The sequence below is a fragment of the Pan troglodytes genome, chromosome 5 (assembly GCF_028858775.2).
Source record: "Pan troglodytes isolate AG18354 chromosome 5, NHGRI_mPanTro3-v2.0_pri, whole genome shotgun sequence".
Taxonomy (NCBI): Eukaryota; Metazoa; Chordata; class Mammalia; order Primates; family Hominidae; genus Pan; species Pan troglodytes.
This window is the reverse complement of record NC_072403.2, coordinates 121,483,877-121,503,047: the sequence shown is the minus strand read 5'-3', so window position 1 is coordinate 121,503,047 and position 19,171 is coordinate 121,483,877. Positions and strand designations below refer to the sequence as shown.

General features: G+C 36.0%; 1 protein-coding gene across 18 annotated transcripts in view; it reads left to right on the top strand.

Moving 5' to 3' along the window:
- The window catches only part of AK9 (adenylate kinase 9), a 196,285-nt gene that overhangs the window by 103,446 nt on the left and 73,668 nt on the right, over positions 1-19,171 (top strand). For all 18 annotated transcript variants that reach the window (XR_010157762.1, XM_016956141.4, XM_054686881.2 and 15 more), the window contains 4 exons: positions 15-171; positions 844-958; positions 6,455-6,531; positions 12,493-12,645. Coding sequence is in view for 17 of the 18 variants with exons in the window: in XM_016956141.4 (XP_016811630.2) it covers positions 15-171; positions 844-958; positions 6,455-6,531; positions 12,493-12,645 (502 nt within the window). In the remaining variant the exon portion in view is untranslated. The remainder of the gene's footprint in view (positions 1-14; positions 172-843; positions 959-6,454; positions 6,532-12,492; positions 12,646-19,171) is intronic.

The following is a 19,171-nucleotide window of genomic DNA, read 5'->3' as shown; positions in this document are numbered from 1 at the left end:
ACAATTTTTCACAGATAATGGAAGAAAACAAGGATAGGTTTCCTGGTGCCCCAAAATATGGAGGCTGGATTGTGGACAACTGCCCTATTGTAAAAGAATTGTGGATGGCCTTAATCAAGAAAGGAATTATACCTGATTTGGTCATCTATTTATCAGATACAGAAAACAATGGTTGGTAAATATTTATTATGTAAATTTGAAAGTGAAGTTTTGTTATTGATATTTTTGGTTAAATATAGAACGGACAACTCTCCACTCTTCCTAGATAGAAATACCCACCCCAGCAATCCCTGCAGGAACTAGAGGTACACAAAATGAGGCTTCCATATACTGAGAAGGTGGCCAGGAATAAGTGCCGGATGGTTGAATGTTCTAGCTGGCCGTTGTAATTTTTCTTTAAAGCTTACAGTTTAGCACGCACACACACACAATTAGAAGCTATAACTTCTAAATGAATAACATATAAGGCTGAGGGCAAAGACTAAATGTTAGTTCTTCTTCACCTCAAGTAGGAAAAATGAGGTACATAAATTTAGCAGAGCTAAATTTTAATTATTCTGTTTGCCTCTTAAAGTAAGATATTCAAAATGGGAATTGCCAGGAGAAAAATATACTACCTCTTTTCATGTTTTACTTATTTCTACTGTATTCATAATACCTTTTTAAAAGAATTTAAGATGATCTATTAATATTTTAAAGAATCTGGGCTCTATTTAGATACATGCTTAAAGGAAAATATATTTAGATATAAGCAGAAATAATGTTTGTGTTAATCTTCAAAATACATCTCACTGTATTTTATAAGCTACAAAAGTAATATTAGTCTCCTTATCTGTATTTCAGGAAAATGTTTATTTAATAGAATATATTTACAGAAGAAATCTGAAATTGACTCTAAGATTTTAGAAAGATTATTAGAAGAGCTACAAAAGAAAAAAAAAGAAGAAGAAGCAGCAAGGTAAAATCTGCCTAGAATGATAAAACAGATTAATGTATAGCAGTTAAATATCTTCTTGCAATTATACTTATAGAATATATTTAATATTGAAATAATTTATTATCTTGATCTGATTCTAGTTAATTTTAAGAAAAGCAGCGATTTCACAAATACTTCCAGAATCTCTAAAGCACACAGTTGTGATGTTTTCACAGCCCATATCAAACTTATTCTAAATCAAGCATCTGCTCTTAAAAGACACTATTTTAAAAATGAGCATGGGTAAGAGATATATATTGTTATGATATTTGTCTGTGACTTAATTTTGTTAACTAGCATTTACAAATTGAAGAAACAATATCATAGGAAGCAGATGAAAATATATAGTACTTGTGCGACATGACTAAAATCCAAAGCCTGACTAAGTTCTACACATGGAAAGACCAGGCTAATTATTTATGTTTGACAGGTTTAACATTGAGGGCTTATTCTCTAATCTGGGTATAATGAATGACTTTTTAAAATGTGACCACACAGTTATCTGTTCATGGCAGGGGTCAATACTAAACTTTAATAAACTATAAGTCCTTCAGATTGAAGAATAAAATATTAAAAGAAACAATGACTTAGTTTGCTAATTGTTCTTCCTTACTAAAAAATTCTCTTTAAATACTTTACATTTTAATTTGTCCACTGGGATTTCTACTATTCAAAGTAATAAAGGCCTAGACATTTAAGAATTAAATTTTTCTGTGTAAATCCATGGAACTTCCTACTATTGATGATGGCACCTATGGCTTTCTTAAATGCTATTTCCTTTTCCCTTTCAAATATTAGCTATTTGAGCTGAGACTTAGGAGAGCTCTTTAAACCCTAGAAATGAAGAAGCTGGGAGGTGGATCATTACAGAGGTAGAGAGCAGTTTAACTGATATGTGTGCCAGAGGATTTTATTTTTTAGTGTTCATTATTCATTTAAGCTAGTCACTCCTTTAGAAATTTAACACACAAATATGTATGATTTAGTTAAATTAGTTAATAAAATTATTATGTGAAATATTGACCAAATAGTACTTTAACTCAGACAATAATTACAAACTTACTTATATTCCCTTTTAGCTTTGAAAACTTTTGTTACAAATCTACTAATTAGCTACAATCAGCTATACTCAATCTACAGATCAGCTATAATCTGTTGATAATTAAGGAATTACTTAATCTTTTTCCAGTATGTGAGAACTAGTCCAATCTTTGAGAACAGATGGAGATCTCAACATAAGAGTAAAACAAAGTTGATGTGATTTCTAGACTGGAGATCTGCTACATTTTAAATATATTAAAAATATGTATACCTTTAACTTTTTTTAAAAAGGAAAAGATATCTTCTCCACTTTCTGTCAATTCTACCTTCACCTCTTTAACCATATGGATTTCTCTAAGTTATTTTTATAATCAATCTTTACTTCTTTTGATTCTAAATTTTTACGTCTTTATAAACTCCTTAATGTCACCTGCCCAGATTGAAGCAGGCTTTTCTATGTTTTTATATGTTGATTTTTAAAATTCAACATGAGTTTTTCAAAACAAACTTTTTTCCTTTATACTTCAGAAATAAAATTTAAGATGGTTTTTAAAAAACTGTCAGACACTCACTTAAAGGCCTTATAGGTTGGTTAGAAAAGAGAGGAACTTAACAGGATTAAGAACTGCATCTTGATCAAATATCTAAAGACATGCTAAATTTTAAAACTTTTCCAGCATCAGTTTCCAAATATGCTAGTCAAATGGCAAGATAATTTCTGTCATATTGTTAGTCGTTGGATCATCTATCCAAGTGGGTTACAGAAATTTCTAAGAACTGGCAGCAAAATTCTTCCTTGTTCTGTTCAGGTCTTAGATTCTCAGCAGCAACATACTTGATCCAGGATTTGGATAAGGAAGATGTCACAAAGAGCCCCATCTGAGGTACAGGCATAGCTTGGAAATATTGCAGGTTTGGTTCCAGGCCACCACAGTAAAGCAAGTCACATGAGTTTTTTTGCTTCCCAGTGCATATAAAAGTTATGTTTACACAATATTGTCATCTATTAAGTGTGCAATAGTATTATGTCTAAAAATGTATATACCTTAATTTTAAAATGCTTTAAAATAACATGGTGATGATCATCTGAGCCTTTAGTGAGTCAATCATTTTCCTGGTGGAAGGTTTTGCCTCAGTGTTGATGGCTGCTGACCGATAAATGTAGTGGTTGCCAAAGGTTGGGGTGGCTATGGAAATTTCTTAAACTAGGACAATGATGAAGTTTGTTGCATCTGTTTATTACTCTTTCTTTCCCAAAATATTTTTCTGTAGTATGTAATGTTGTTTGATAGCATTTTACCCACAGTAGAACTTCTTTCAAAATTGGAGTCAATCCTCTCAAACCCACCACTACTTTATCAACCAAGTTTATGTGGTATTCTAAATTTTTTGTTGTAATTTCAACAGTATTCACAGCATCTTCACCAAGAATAGATTCCATCTCAAGAAACCAATTTCTTTTCTCATCCATGAGAAGAACTCTTCATCTGTTCAAGTTTGATCATGAGATTGCAGCAATTTAGGCTTCACTTCTAATTCTAATTATCTTGCTATTTTCACTACATCTGCAGTTACTTCCTTCATTACAGTCCTGAACTTATTAAAGTAATCCATGAGGGTTGGAATCACCTTCTTCCAAATTCCTGTTAATGTGGATATTTTGACCTCCTCCCACATATCATGAATGTTCTTAATGGCTTCTGCAATGGTAAATCCTTTCCAGAAGGTTTTCAATTTACTTTGCTCAGATCTATTAGAGGAATCACTATCTATGACAGCTGTAGTCTTATGAAATGTGTTTCTTAATAATTAGACTTAAAAGTCAAAATTACTCTTTGATCCATGGGCTGCAGTATGGATGTTGCATTAGCAGGCATGAAAACATTCATTCTCCTTATGTGTCTTCATCAGAGCTCTTGGGTGACAATGTGCATTATCAATGGGCAGTAATATTTTGAAATTAATCTTTTTTTCTAAGCAGTAGATCTCAACAGCAGTTAAAATACTCAGTAAAGCATGCTGTAAACAGATGTACTGGCATCTAGGCTTTGTTCTATTTGTAGAGCACAGGCAGAGTAGATTTAGCATAGTTAATTAGGGGGCCTAGGATTTTTGGACTGGGAAATGGGCATTAGCTTCACCAGCTGCACAAGCCCTTAATAAGAGTGTCAGCCTGTCCCTTAAAGCTTTGAAGCCAGGCATTGACTTCTCCTCTCTAACTCTGAAAGTCCTAGATGGCATCTTCTTCCAATAGAAGCCTGTTTGTTGACATTGAAAAATCTGTTGTTTAGTGTAGCCACCTTTGTCTATGGTCTTAGCTAGGTCTTCTAAATAACTTATTGCAGCTCCTACATCAGCACTTGCCTGCTTCACCTTGCACTGCATTTTGATATTACAGAGATGGCTTCTTTCCTTAAGCCTCATGAACCAACTTCTGCTAGCTTCAAACTTTTCTTCTCCAGGTTCCTTGCCTCTCTCAGCCATCACAGAATTGAAGCAAATTAGGGCCTTGCTCCTGATTAGACTTTGGCTTAAGGGAATGTTGTGGCTGGTTTGATCTAATCAGACCACTCAAAAACTTTCTCCATATCAATAGTAAGGCTGTTTTACTTTTGTATCATTAGTGTATTCACTGGAGTAGCACATTTAATTTCCTTGAAGAACATTTCTTTGGCATTCACAACTTGGCTAACTATTTTGCACCAGAGGCATAGCTTTTGGACTATCTCAGCCTTCAATATACCTTCCTCACTAAGCTTAGCCATTTCTAGCTTTTGATTTAAAGTGACAAATGTGGGGCTCTTTTTTTCACTTAAAAAGCTGGAGGCCATTGTAAGGTTATTAATTGGCCTCATTTCAATAGTATTGTGTCTTAGAGAATAGGGAGGCCTGAGGAAAGGGAGGGAGTCAAGGGATCAGCCAGTCAGTGGAGCAGTCACAACACCCACAGCATCTATCAATTAAGTTCACCGTCTTATATAGGTGTGGTTCATGGTGCCCCAAACAATGATAATAGTAACATCAAAGGCCATTGATCACAAATCACTGACACATAATAATAATGAGGAAGTTTGAAACAGAGTTGCTCATTGCAGGGTTGCCACAAACCCTCAACTTGTAAAACAAAACAAAACAAAAAAACAAAAACAAAAAAAACAAACATGATATCTGTAAAGCGCAATGAAGCAAAGCACAATAAGGCAAGGTATGCCTGCAGAATAACTGCCTGTTCACACACAGACAAAATGGGAAAGGAGTTCAGAAACAACACTCAGTAGCCTCAGAGGGCTGAGTCACGAGCAAAGAGAACTTGAATTATGCCAAGACTTCCGGCAGGAACACAGGATTTGGAATGCAGTGAGAGAATGTCCTCCATTAACAGGAAGCCGACCTGCTGGGAGAAGAGGTGTAGTAATGTCTTATGTGTAACTAGCTTTCAAAAGAAGGGAAAATGGATGCAAACAACGCGGAGTATGAGAAAATAACAGGTCTGAGGAAAGCTGTGCCCCCAGTGTATGCTGCTGACATGAATGGGCTCTTCCTTAACCGATGAATACCTGATATAATTTTTTGTTAAAATTTTTTAAAGATTCAGTCAACATTCTTTTGTATGTTTCTTTGTGCAGTAGTATTCCTGTTTCTGAGGGCTAAATTCCTAGATATAGATTTCTAGATCAAACATTTTAATTTTTAATAAATGTTGCCTTTCTCCAGCATTTTACTAACTTTCCATCCACCTTTCTTTACCATCGTTAAGGCAGGTTTGGTGCTTCAATCCTAATGAAAAACAGATTCCCTCCAGGTTTTTAAGTCTCCGTATTCCAGGTCTCTTTAAATTTCATCACTACTGTGTTAAAAATAAAATAATTAGGGTTTTTTTCTTATTAGGAAGATAAACTTACAAATGTTCTGCTTATTCAATATAGAAAAAATTTTAATGCAAAAAGTTAAAGAAAACTTAAAACACTTATATGCCATCATCCATGTTGACCATTTGATTGGTTTTCTCCTAGACTTTTAATCCTCATTTATATGCATTCTAAATACCAAATTAAAATTATATTATACATATAGTTTTATATTTGACTTTTCTTACTTAACATTATATTGTGAACATTTACCATTAAATCAGAGGAAAAATGCTACAAATCCTTCCATTTGCCTTTTCAACGTACAGTTAGGTAATCCTTTCTTATTTTTGACAGGTTTCCTAATTAATAGACAAAGTTTTTCAAAGTATAACATTCCAGTTTTTCTCCCCCAGAAGAAAATGCTGAAAAGTAACTAGTCTCAACATGAGTAATTTAAAAATATACATTGTAAAGTAAGTATAATAAGATTTAATCTTTATTTTTAACACTATAAGCATTTAATCCTGTAATAGTGTGAGAAGTCTGAATTTCCAAAGATAATTAAATTTGAACCTTTTCATTTCAGAAAAGCCACAGAAGAGGAATTGAGACTCGAAGAAGAAAATCGAAGGCTACTGGAACTTATGAAAGTGAAGGCAAAAGGCAAGCACAGATTGCTATGACTGATGATGTGTCATGGTATTGTTACTGCAAGCAATTGCAGTATTTCAAGTGAATTATAGACTGGGTGATCACATTTCCCAATTTGTCCATGAAAGCCCAGGTTTATGCCTATATTCTTGAAGTCTTTATAGTACCTTTTATTCTTAAAGTGTTCCAGTTTGTATACTAAATAATATTGTTACTGAAGTAATGGATTCATAGGAAAATGACTCTTGACAGAGATACCTACTCATACACCTTCTGCAAGTGATACACAGCAGAATAGCACACACAGCTTGTCTTTAAATCGTTGCTCTTGACACAGGTGACACACAGCTGTTGGAATTACTTCGTTAGAACCATCCTACAGGAGTTGAGAAGACAGCAAATCTCTTATTACCCACTTACCCTCTTTATGATTAAACTCCCATCTTCATTATATAACTCACTGTAACAGTTTCTTTTAAGATTGGAGTTTTTCAGTGGACTTAAACTACACCCTAGAGCAAATAGATTTTACAGATAATTACAGAACATTCTACCCAACAACTGCAGAATATACATTCTGTTCATCAGCACATGGAATATCCTCCAAGATAGATCACATAATAGGCCACAAAACAGTTCTCAGCGAATTTAAGAAAATCAAAATTATACCGAGTACTCTCTCAGACCACAGTGGAATAAAATTGGAAATAAACTCCAAAAGGAACACTCAAAACTATACAAATACATGGAAATTAGACAACCTGCTCCTGAATGTTCTTTAGGCCAACAATTAAATCAAGAAGGAAATTTAAAAATTATTTGAACTGAACAATAACAGTGACACAACTTATCAAAACTTCTGGGATGCAGCAAAAGTGGTCCAAAGAGGAAAGTTCATAGTATTAAATGCTTAACATCAAAAAGTCTGAAAGAACACAAATAGACAATCTAAGGTCACACCTCAAGGAACTAGAGAAGCAAGAACAACCCAAACCCGAACCCAAGATCCCCAAAACAGAAGAAAAGAAATAATGAAGATCAGAGCAGAACTAAATAAAATTGAAACAAAAAAATAAATAAATAAAAGATAAATGAAACAAAAAGCTGGTTCTTTGAAAAGATAAGCAAAATTGATAGATCATTAGTGAGATTAACCAAAAAAAGAAGAGAGAAGATTCAAATAAGCTCAATTAGAAATGTAACAGGAGGCCAGGTGTGGTGGCTTATGCCTGTAATCCCAGCACTTTGGGAGGCTGAGGAGGGCAGATCACTTGAGGTCAGGAGTTCGAGACCAGCCTGGCCAACATGGCGAAACCCCATCTCTACTAAAAATACAAAAATTAGCTGGGCATGGTGGCTCATGCCTGTAATCCCGCACTTTGGGAGGCTGAGGTGGGTGGATCACCTGAGGTCAGGAGTTCAGGACCAGCCTGGCTAACATGGTGAAACCCTGTTTCTACTAAAAATTTTTTTAAAATTAGCCAGGCGTGGTGGTGCACACCTGTAATCCCAGCTACTTGGGAGTCTGAGGCAGGAGAATCACTTGAACCTGGGAGGCAGAGGTTGCAGTGAGCTGAGATCGTGTCACTGCACTCCAGCCTGGACAACAGGCTATCTAAAAAGAAAAAAAAAAAAGAGAAAGAAAGGAAGAAAGGAGGAAAGAAGGAAAGAAAAAGAAAGAAAGAAAGAAAAAGAAAGAGAGAGAAAGGAAGGAAGGAAGGAGATATTACAGCCAATACCACAGAAACACAAAAGATCATTCAAGGCTACTATGAACACCTTTATGCACACAAACTAGAAAATCTAGAGGAGATGGATAAATTCCCGGAAGTAAACAACCCTTCTAGATTAAATCAGGAAGAAATAGAAGCCCCTAACAGACCAATAACAAGTAGCAAGATTGAAAACAGTAATTTAAAATTTTCCAACAAGAAAAGGTCCAGGACCAGATGGATTCACAGCTGATTTCTATCAGGTATTCAAAGAATTGGTACCAATCTTACTGAAACTATTCCAAAAGATAGAGAGAGAGGGAATCCTCCCTAAATCATTCTATGATGCCAGTATCACTCTAATACCAAAACCAAGAAAGGACATTTTAAAAAAAGGAACCAGACCAATATCCCTGATGAACATAGATGCAAAAATCATCAACAAAATACTAACTAAATTCAATAGCATGTCAAAAAGATAATACACCATGATCAAATGGGTTTCATACCAGGGATGCAGGGATGGTTTAACATACACAAGTCAATAAATGTGATACACTATGTAAACAGAGGTAAAAACAAAAATCTTATGATCATCTCAATAGATGCAGAAAAAGCATTTGACAAAATCCAGCACCCCTTTATGATTAAAACCCTCAGAAAAATGGGCATAAAAGGAACACACCTCAAGGTAATAAAAGCCATCTATGGCTGGGCACAGTGGCTCACACCTGTAATCCCAGCACTTTGGGAGGCCGAGGTGGGCCGATCACAAGGTTGGGAGATTGAGACCATCCTGGCTAACACGGTGAAACTCCATCTCTACTAAAAATACAAAAAACTAGCCAGGCATGGTGGCGGGTGCCTGTAGTCCCAGCTACTCAGAAAGCTGAGGCAGGAGAATCGCTTGAACCCAGGAGGTGGAGGTTGCAGTGAGCTGAGATCATGCCACTGCACTCCAGCCTAGGTGACAGAGTGAGAGTCTGTCTCAAAAAAAAAAAAAGAAATCTATGACAAACCCACAGCCAACATTATACTGAAAGGGGAAAAGCTAAAAGCATTCCCACTGAGAACTAGAACAAGACAAGGATGCCCACTTTCACCACTGCTATTCAACATTGTACTGGAAGTCCTAGCTGGAGGAATCAGACAGAAGAAAGAAATAAAGAGCATTTAAATCAGTAAAGAGGAAGTCAAACTGTTGCTGTTCATTGATGATATGATCATATACCTAGAAAATTCTAAATTCTCATCTGAAAAAGCTCCTAGATCTGATAAATGAATTCAGTAAAGTTTTGGGATACAAAATCAATGTACACAAATTAGTAGCACTGCTATATAACAACAATGACCAAGCTGAGAATGAAATCAAGAACTCAACCCCTTTTACAACAGCTGCAAAAAAAAAAAAAAAAAAGTATATATATGTATATACACCTAACCAAGGAGGTGAAAGATCTCTACAAGGAAAACTACAAAACACTGCTGAAAGAAATCATGAATGACACAAACAAATGAAAACACATCCCATGCTCATGGATGGGTAGAATCCATGAGCATGTGAAAATAACCATACTGCCAAAAGCAATCTACAAATCCAATGCAATTCCCATCAAAATACCATCATTATTCTTCACAGAACTAGAAAAAAACATCCTAAAATTCAAATGGAACACAAAAAGATCCCACATAGCCAAGGAAGACTAAGCAAAAACAACAAATCTATAGGCATCACCTTACCCAACTTCAAACTATACTTCAAGGATATAGTTACCAAAACAGCATGGTACTGCTATAAAAATTGGCACATAGACCAATGGAACAGAATAGAGAACCCAGAAATACAGTCAAATATTTACAGCCAACTGATCTTGGACAAAGAAAAAAACAAACAAACAAAACATAAAATGGAGAAAGGACACCCTATTCAACAAATGGTGCTGGGATAATTGGCAAGCCACAATGAAGAATGAAGCTGGATCTTTGTCTCTCACCTTATACAGAAATCAACTGAAGATGGATCAAGGACTTAAATCTAAGACCTGAAACCATAAAAATTCTAGAAGATAACATCAAAAAACTATTATAGACATTGGCTTAGGCAAAGAGTTCATGCCCAAGAACCCAAAAACAAAAAGATAAATAGATGTGACTTAATTAAACTAAAAATCTTCTGCACAGCAAAAGAAATAATCAGCAGAGTAAACAGACAACCCACAGAGTGGGAGAAAATCTTCACAAACTACGGATCTGACAAAGGACTAATATCCAGAATCTAAAAGGAACTCAAATCAGCAAGAAAAAAAAATAATAATCCCATCAGAAAGTGGGTTAAGAACATGAATAGACAGTTCTCAAAAGAAGATATACAAATGGCCAGCGAATATATGAAAAAATGCTCAACATCACTAATTATCAGGGAAATGCAAATCAAAACCATAGTGACATACCACCTTACTCCTGTAAGAATGGCCATAATTAAAAAATCAAAAAATAATAGATGTTGGCATGGATGTGATGAAAGGGAAACAGTTTTACACTGCTTGTGGGAATGTAAACCAGTACAACACTATGGAAAACACTATGGCAATTCCTTAAAGAACTAAAAATAAAACTACCATTTGATCCAGCAATTCCACTACTGGGTATCTCCCCATAGGAAAAGAAATCATTGTTTGAAAAAGACACTTGCACACACACGTTTATAGCAGCACAAGCCTAAATGCCATCAACCAACAAGTGGATAAAGAACATGTGATATATATATATTCCATGGAATACTACTCAGCCATAAAAAGGAATGAAATAATGGTTTTTGCAGCAACCTGGATGGAGTTGGAGACCATTATTCTAAGTGAGGTAACTCAGGAATAGAAAACCAAACATTGTATGTTCTCACTTATAAGTGAAAGCTAAACTATGAGGGCACAAAGGCATAAGAATGATATACTAGACTTCGGGAATTTGCGGGGAAGGTGGGAGGGAGATGAGGAATAAAAGACTACACATTGGGTACAGTGTATAGTGCTTGGATGATAGGTGTACCAAAACCTCAGAAATCACCACCAAAGAACTTTTCCATGGAACAAAACACCACCTGTTCCTCAAAAACTTTTGGAATAAAAAAATTTTTAAAAGATAAGACAGATGTTAAAAAAAAAAGACTGGAGTTCTTAACCTAGGGTCTATGGGTAAAATTCAGGGGTGTGTGAACTTAATTGGAAAATAATTCCGAATTTATTTTCACTAACATTTAACTGAAATTTATTATTTCCTTCAATGTGCAATTAATATAGGCAACAAACCACAATAATATTAGCAATACCTTGACTTTGTCACCAAAAGAAATGAAGATGTTTTCATATCACATTATAGTTTTACATATCTTTATATGTTTATCACTGTTCCAAAATTGTGGTAGTTATTAAACCGGCTACTAGTTCTGGGTTGTTTGTTTGTTTGTTTGTTTGTTTGTTTGTTTTGAGCCAGAGTCTCATTCCATGACCCAGGCTGAAGTGCAGTGACACAGTCTCAGCTCACTGCAACCTCTACCTCCTGGGTTCAAGCGATTCTCCTGCTAAGCCTCCTGAGTAGCTGGGGCTACAGGTGTGTGCCACCACACCCAGCAAATTTTTGTATTTTGTATTTACATTTAATATATTGATTAATACACTACATGATTTATTATTTTTAGTTAGCTGTAAGAAAATCAATCATTATATATATAATCTAACCTGGTGCTACCCATTAGAAACATAATATAAGCCACACATGGAACTTTAAATTTTCTAAAAGTCACATATTTTATATTTAGTTTTTCATATTAAATCTTTAAAATTCACTGTATGTTTTATACTTACAGTATATATCAATTTGGACTAGCCTCATTTCAAGTACTCAATAGCCACATGTAGCTAGTGGCTACTATATTGAATGGTGCTGATGTAGCCATTTCTTTGGACATTGGGCTATTTCTAGATTTACTGTAAGGATGTTTGGAACTGCCACAAACATTTCATTTTTGAATGAACCCCTAGTCTGGTACTCATACAGCACTCTGAGCAGATGACTATCATCCTTTACCACTACATGTGAATAGCTATAATAAATAGATAATTTTTCTATCTCCCCCATTAAACTACATACTCTAGGAGGGCAGGGACCATTTCATATTCTTTGTTTGGCTTCAGCACTTATCAACACCCAATAAATATTTGTTGACTTCAATCAAATGATAATTTATTTCTTCAAATTTTTTTAGAAGCTGAAGAGACTGATAATGAGGATGAAGAGGAGATTGAAGGTGATGAGTTGGAAGTTCACGAAGAGCCTGAGGCATCTCACGATACCCGAGGGTCATGGTTACCTGAGGAGTTTGAAGCATCTGAGGTCCCTGAAACTGAGCCTGAAGCAGGTTAGACTTTATTGATAGCAAGTTCTTAATTCTACTCGTGTGCATTAATGTGTCTGTTTGGGTATGTGTATGTATACCTGTTGGTAAAATGGAAGCTGGCTGAGAATGGAGAGATGAGCCCCCAGAGAGCAGCCATTGAGTCCAAATCCCACAGTTTGAAGTGTGATAGGAAAGCAGAGTCTGCTCTGCCCCAGCACTGGCACACAGGAGCACAGCTGGCTATGTAATTTGTGGGGCATGTTGTTCAAAAAGCAGGAAAAAAGTGTCATTAAAGGTAGTAAAATATAACGGTTTTTCCTTTCTTCCATAGTCTGTCTCTCAATTTGTCATGCTATTTTTTTGCTATTTAATGTTGCTCTAAGTAAAGAAAAATTAAATTAAAATTTTAAATTATTAGCATGAATTTTACAGTTCATCTTTATGGTGTGCAATGCCATTTTTAAATGCAAATATAAGAGCATTTTAAATGTTAATATGAGAGCATTAACTCTTTAAGCCCTACCTCAGAGGTCTCATTTGGTGGATGGGGCAAGGCAAGAAGGAGTCTGTAGGCAATGAAAACCACTCCAAGGACTAGAGAGTGGGCTTAAAGCAGGAACATAGGGTACCCACCTGTGGTGGGAAAGAGGCTTGCAAATGCTTTCAAGCAGAGTTAGTATTTAATCTGAAATTCATCCTACAAACTAAAAGGTCTTCAGATACCTGTAACTGGATGCTAGTCTGGAGCAGTTAAGGGCCTGGAACTGCTGTGAGCTTATAAAAGAAGCAAGACTAAGGGAAATTAATGAAAATTACACAATTCATATTTCACAGCTCATATGTGCATGTGTTTCATTCTGACAAGTATATTAAGTATTATGCATATCTAAGAGCCCCAGGCTGGTTTGTTCACTTAAAAAGATATTGAAGCCCCAAGCATCTTCTTTCCTCCTGTACTTCTCTCCAGTATCTGACTCCATCCTCACAATCCATAGGTGGCTGCTGCATCCAGACACAATGTCTCCTCTTGCAAGCTTTTACTTTTTATTTCTAATTCAAGAAATAGATAGTTCACAGAGACTTTCACCTACATTTCATTGAGCAGAATATTGTATCGTCGTCTACCCCTACTTGCAGGGAATCTGGGAATTTAATTTGGACTTGGCTTCCTTGCCTAGATGGTAGAAGCCAATGGAATAGAAGATGAGAGGGGGGTTGAGGGAGCCAACCAACAGTATCTACCATACTGCCTTTCCACAGATGCAGGTTGCAGGAATGCCTAGGCGCACATTCATTATTTCACCCAAGAAATAAGTAATCATCTGCTCAAATTCTTAAATGCTTAACTGAGACTTTAGAGTTTCACATAAAAGAGAAATATTTTTTCATAGTATAGGTGGTAGATCAGCTGTATCAGAATCACCTATGGTTCTTATTTTAAGGTAAGCCTCTGAGCTCTATGCAGGCTCTGGTTAGTAAGTCTAGGATGGAATTTAGGAATCTACATTTTAATGAACACCCCAGTGATTCTTATACATACTAACAGTTGAGAACTACTGCTATAGGAAAAACATTCTGCCTGAAAAATAAGTTTTGTCAATTATTCCTTATATCATGGAAAAAGCACAGTAGCATACCTGAGAAAAATCTGATCCTGAAAATAAAAACTCTAGAATCATTTAGCTGTACACTGTATCTGCAGGTCAAAATTAATGAATATATTGAATAGAAATTTGAAAAATGTCTATTAAAGACAGTGATCGTAGTTTTGATACAGTTGATGTTGAACTGTGTGTTTCAAAATCATACATCTATCCAGGTTTGATAAAAATATGTGCTAACTATAGAAAATACAGAAATTATACAAATAGAAAGATGGGGGAAATCATCATTGATCTGACAACAAAAGGCAATGATACTTAACATTCTAATGTATTTCCTTTTAGCTTTTTTAAGAATGGTGTTTTGTTTTGTTTTTATCTAACTGTGATCCAATTAGACTTCGGCTTGAGAGAAAGGTTTCCTCTCGGACATTTTTAAAGTCCTACAAGAGAGTTATTTTCAATAAACAATAACTATATGGAAATTATTTGTTTATAAACTTCCTTCAGATAGCATTTTGGAAAGAGGCATAACTTCTCCACATTGTTGAATGCTCATGAGTGTGGCCAGTTTTGTCCAGTCCACTAGAACAGGCTGTGGATTTCTGTAGCTATGTGGTATTAGGATAATGATAATTCCATTTGGATTTCTCCCAAATTCCACATGACCTTATTCTTGAGATTTTAATTTTGATTCATCTCTTAGTCATCTGGTCTACATCTTTGAGCAACTTTTTAAGGATCCAGCGTGGCATATTTTGTAATTTTTCTGCAAATCTATTGCTTTCACACATATAAAACAACTTAGAGTCTATTAAATCATTGTCATAACCTTTTCTTCTCAGAATTCCTCATGTTGACATTGCTTCATTGTCTTCTACACATGGAAAAGTCAAGATATTCCCTCATTTCTGTTCTTTTCGTTCTTTTCCTGCAGGGGTGCTCAAAGGATCCTTTTCAATGCCATTATTTGTTAAAACTTTGCTGGTATGTGAATGATTTACCCTGGAATTCATTGAGCTCTTTTTGTCTTCATATCACAATCTTTGTCTAGCTCAAAATGCCTTTCTTCAGTTATTGCTTCAGATTCCTTTTTCAGGATCGTTTATTATTTTTGGTCAGATAACTATTGTTTCTCAACCACGTTAATCTTCTTTTTCCTGATAGTTCTCATCTCTTTGTACTTTTTCTCTGGATTCTTCAGAGACTTGTTATCCTCCATGTCACTGGTTTACCTTCTCCACCTTATTGCCTCTCTCCTAATGCATTAAAAATTTTTTTTATTTCAGTAGTTTTAGGGGTACAAGTGGGTTTTGGTTACATGGATGAATCACATATAGTGGTGAAGTCTGGGGTTTTAGCATACCTATCACTCAAATAGTGCATGTTGTATTCTATAGGTGGTTTTTCTTTTTATTATTATTATTATACTTTAAGTTCTATAGAGGGTACATGTGCACAACATGCAGGTTTGTTACATATGTATACATGTGCCATGTTGGTGTGCTGCACCCATTAACTTGTCATTTACATTAGGTATACCTCCTAATGCTATCCCTCCCCCCTTCCCCCACCCCACGACAGGCTCCAGTGTGTGATGCTCCCAACCATGTGTCCAAGTGTTCTCATTGTTCAATTCCCACCTATGAGTGAAAACTTGCAGTGTTTGGTTTTCTATCCTTGTGATAGTTTGCTGAGAATGATGGTTTCCAGCTTCATCCATGTCCCTACAAAGCACATGAGCTCATCCTTTTTAATGGCTGCATAGTATTCCATGGTGTATATGTGCCACATTTTCTTAATCCAGTCTATCATTGATGGACATTTGGGTTGGTTCCAAGTCTTTGCTATTGTGAATAGTGCAACAATAAACATACGTGTGCATGTGTCTTTATAGCAGCATGATTTATAATCCTTTGGTATGTGCCCAGTAATGGGATGGCTGGGTCAAATGGTATTTCTAGTTCTAGATCCTTGAGGAATCGCCACATTGTCTTCCACAATGGTTGAACTAGTTTACAGTCCCACCAACAGTGTAAAAGCATTCCTATTTCTCCACATCCTCTCCAGCAACTGTTGTTTCCTGACTTTTTAATGATTGCCATTCTAACTGGTGTGAGATGGTATCTCATCATGGTTTTGATTTGCATTTCTCTGACGGCCAGTAATGATGAGCATTTTTTCATGTGTTTTTTGGCTGCAGAAATGTCTTCTTTTGAGAAGTGTCTGTTCATATCCTTTGCCCACTTTTTGGTGGGGTTGTTCGATTTTTTCTTGTAAATTTGTTTAAGTTCTTTGTGGATTCTGGATACTAGCCCTTTGTCAGATGGGTAGATTGCAAAAATTTTCTCCCATTCTGTAGGTTGCCTGTTCACTCTGATGGTAGTTTCTTTTGCTGGGCAGAACCTCCTTAGTTTAATTAGATCCATTTGTCAAGTTTGGTTTTTGTTGCCATTGCTTTTGGTATTTTAGTCATGAAGTCCTTGCCCATGTCTATGTCCTGAATGGTATTGCCTAGGTTTGTTTCTAGGGTTTTTATGGTTTTAGGTCTAACATTTAAGTCTTTAATCCATCTTGAATTAATTTTTGTATAAGATGTAAGGAAGGGATCCAGTTTTAGCTTTCTACATATGGCTAGCCAGTTTTCCCAGCACCATTTATTAAATAGGGAATCCTTTCCCCATTTCTTGTTTTTGTCAGATTTGTCAAAGATCAGATGGTTGTAGATGTGTGGTATTATTTCCAGGCGCTCTATTCTGTTCCACTGGTCTATATCTCTGTTTTGGTACCAGTACCATGCTGGTTTGGTTACTGTAGCCTTGTAGTATAGTTTGAAGTCAGGTAGGATGATGCCTCCCACTTTGTTCGTTTGGCTTAGGATTGTCTTGGCAATACGGGCTCTTTTTTGGTTGCATATGAACTTTAAAGTAGTTTTTTCCAATTCTATGAAGAAAGTCATTGGTAGCTTGATGGGGATGGCATTGAATCTATAAATTACCTTGGGCAGTATGGCCATTTTCACAATATTGATTCTTCCTATCCATGAGCATGGAATGTTCTTCCATTTGTTTGTATCCCCTTTTATTTCGTTGAACAGTGGTTTGTAGTTCTCCTTGAAGAGGTCCTTCACATCCCTTGTAAGTTGGATTCCTAGGTATTTTATTCTCTTTGAAGCAATTGTGATTGAGAGTTCACTCATGATTTGGCTCTCTGTTTGTCTGTTATTGGTGTATAGGAATGCTTGTGATTTTTGCACATTGATTTTGTATCCTGGAGACTTTGCTGAAGTTGTTTATCAGCTTAAGGAGATTTTGGGCTGAGACGATGGGGTTTTCTAAATATACAATCATGTCATTTGCAAACAGGGACAATTTGATTTCCTCTTTTCCTAATTGAATACCCTTTATTTCTTTCTCTTGCCTGATTGCCCTGGCCAGAACTTCCAACACTATGTTGAATAGGAGTGGTGAGAGAGGGCATCCCTGTCTTGTGCCAGTTTTCAAAGGGAATGCTTCCAGTTTTTGCCCATTCAGTATGATATTGGCTGTGGGTTTGTCATAGATAGCTCTTATTTTTAGATACGTCTCATCAATAACTCGTTTATTGAGAGTTTTTAGCACGAAGCACTGTTGAATTTTCTTGAAGGCCTTTTCTGCATCTATTGAGATAACCATGTGGTTTTTGTCTTTTGTTCTGTTTATATGCTGGATTATGTTTATTGATTTGCGTATGTTGAACCAGCCTTGCATCCCAGGGATGAAGTCAACTTGATTGTGGTGGATAAGCTTTTTGATGTGCTGCTGGATTCAGTTTGCCAGTATTTTATTGAGGATTTTTGCATCCATGTTCATCAGGGACATTGGTCTAAAATTCTCTTTTTTTGTTGTGCCTCTGCCAGGCTTTCGTATCAGGATGATGTTGGCCTTATAAAATGAATTAGGGAGGATTCCCTTTTTCTTTTTTTTTTTTATTTTACTTTAAGTTCTAGGGTACATGTGCACAATGTGCAGGGTTGTTACATATGTATACATGTGCCATGTTGGTGTGCTGCACCCATTAACTCGTCATTTGCATTAGGTATATCTCCTAATGCTATCCCTCCCCGCTTCCCCCACCCCACAACAGGCCCCAGTGTGTGATGTTCCCCTTCCTGTGTCCAAGTGTTCTCATTGTTCAATTCCCACCTATGAGTGAAAACATGCGGTGTTTGGTTTTCTGTCCTTGCAATATTTTGCTGAGAATTATGGTTTCCAGCTTCATCCATGTCCCTACAAAGGACGTGAACTCAGAGGATTCCCTTTTCCCATTGATTGGAATAGTTTCATAAGGAATGGTACCAGCTCCTATTTGTACCTCTGGTAGAATTCAGCCGTGAATCTGTCTGGTCCTAGACTTTTTTTGGTTGGTAGGCTATTAATTATTGCCTCAATTTCAAAACCTGTTATTGGTCTATTCAGGGATTCAGCTTCTTCCTGGTTTAGTCTTGGGAGGGTGTATGTGTCCAGGAATTTATCCATTTCTTCTAGATTTTCTAGTTTATTTGCGCAGAAGTGTTTATAGTATTCTCTGATGGCAGTTTGTATTTCTGTGGGATTAGTGGTGATATCCCCTTTATCATTTTTTGTTGCATCTATTTAATTCTTCTCTCTTTTCTTCTTCATTAGTCTTGCTAGCAGTCTATCAATTTTGTTGATCTTTTCAAAAAACCAGGTCCTGGATTCATTGATTTTTTGAAGGGTTTTTTATGTCTCTATCTCCTTCAGTTCTGCTCTGACCTTAGTTATTTCTTCCCTTCTGCTAGCTTTTGAATTTGTTTGCTCTTGCTTCTCTATTTCTTTTAATTGTGATGATAGGGTGTCAATTTTAGATCTTGCCTGCTTTCTCTTGTGGGCATTTAGTGTTATAACTTTCCCTCTACACACTGCTTTAAATGTGTCCCAGAGATT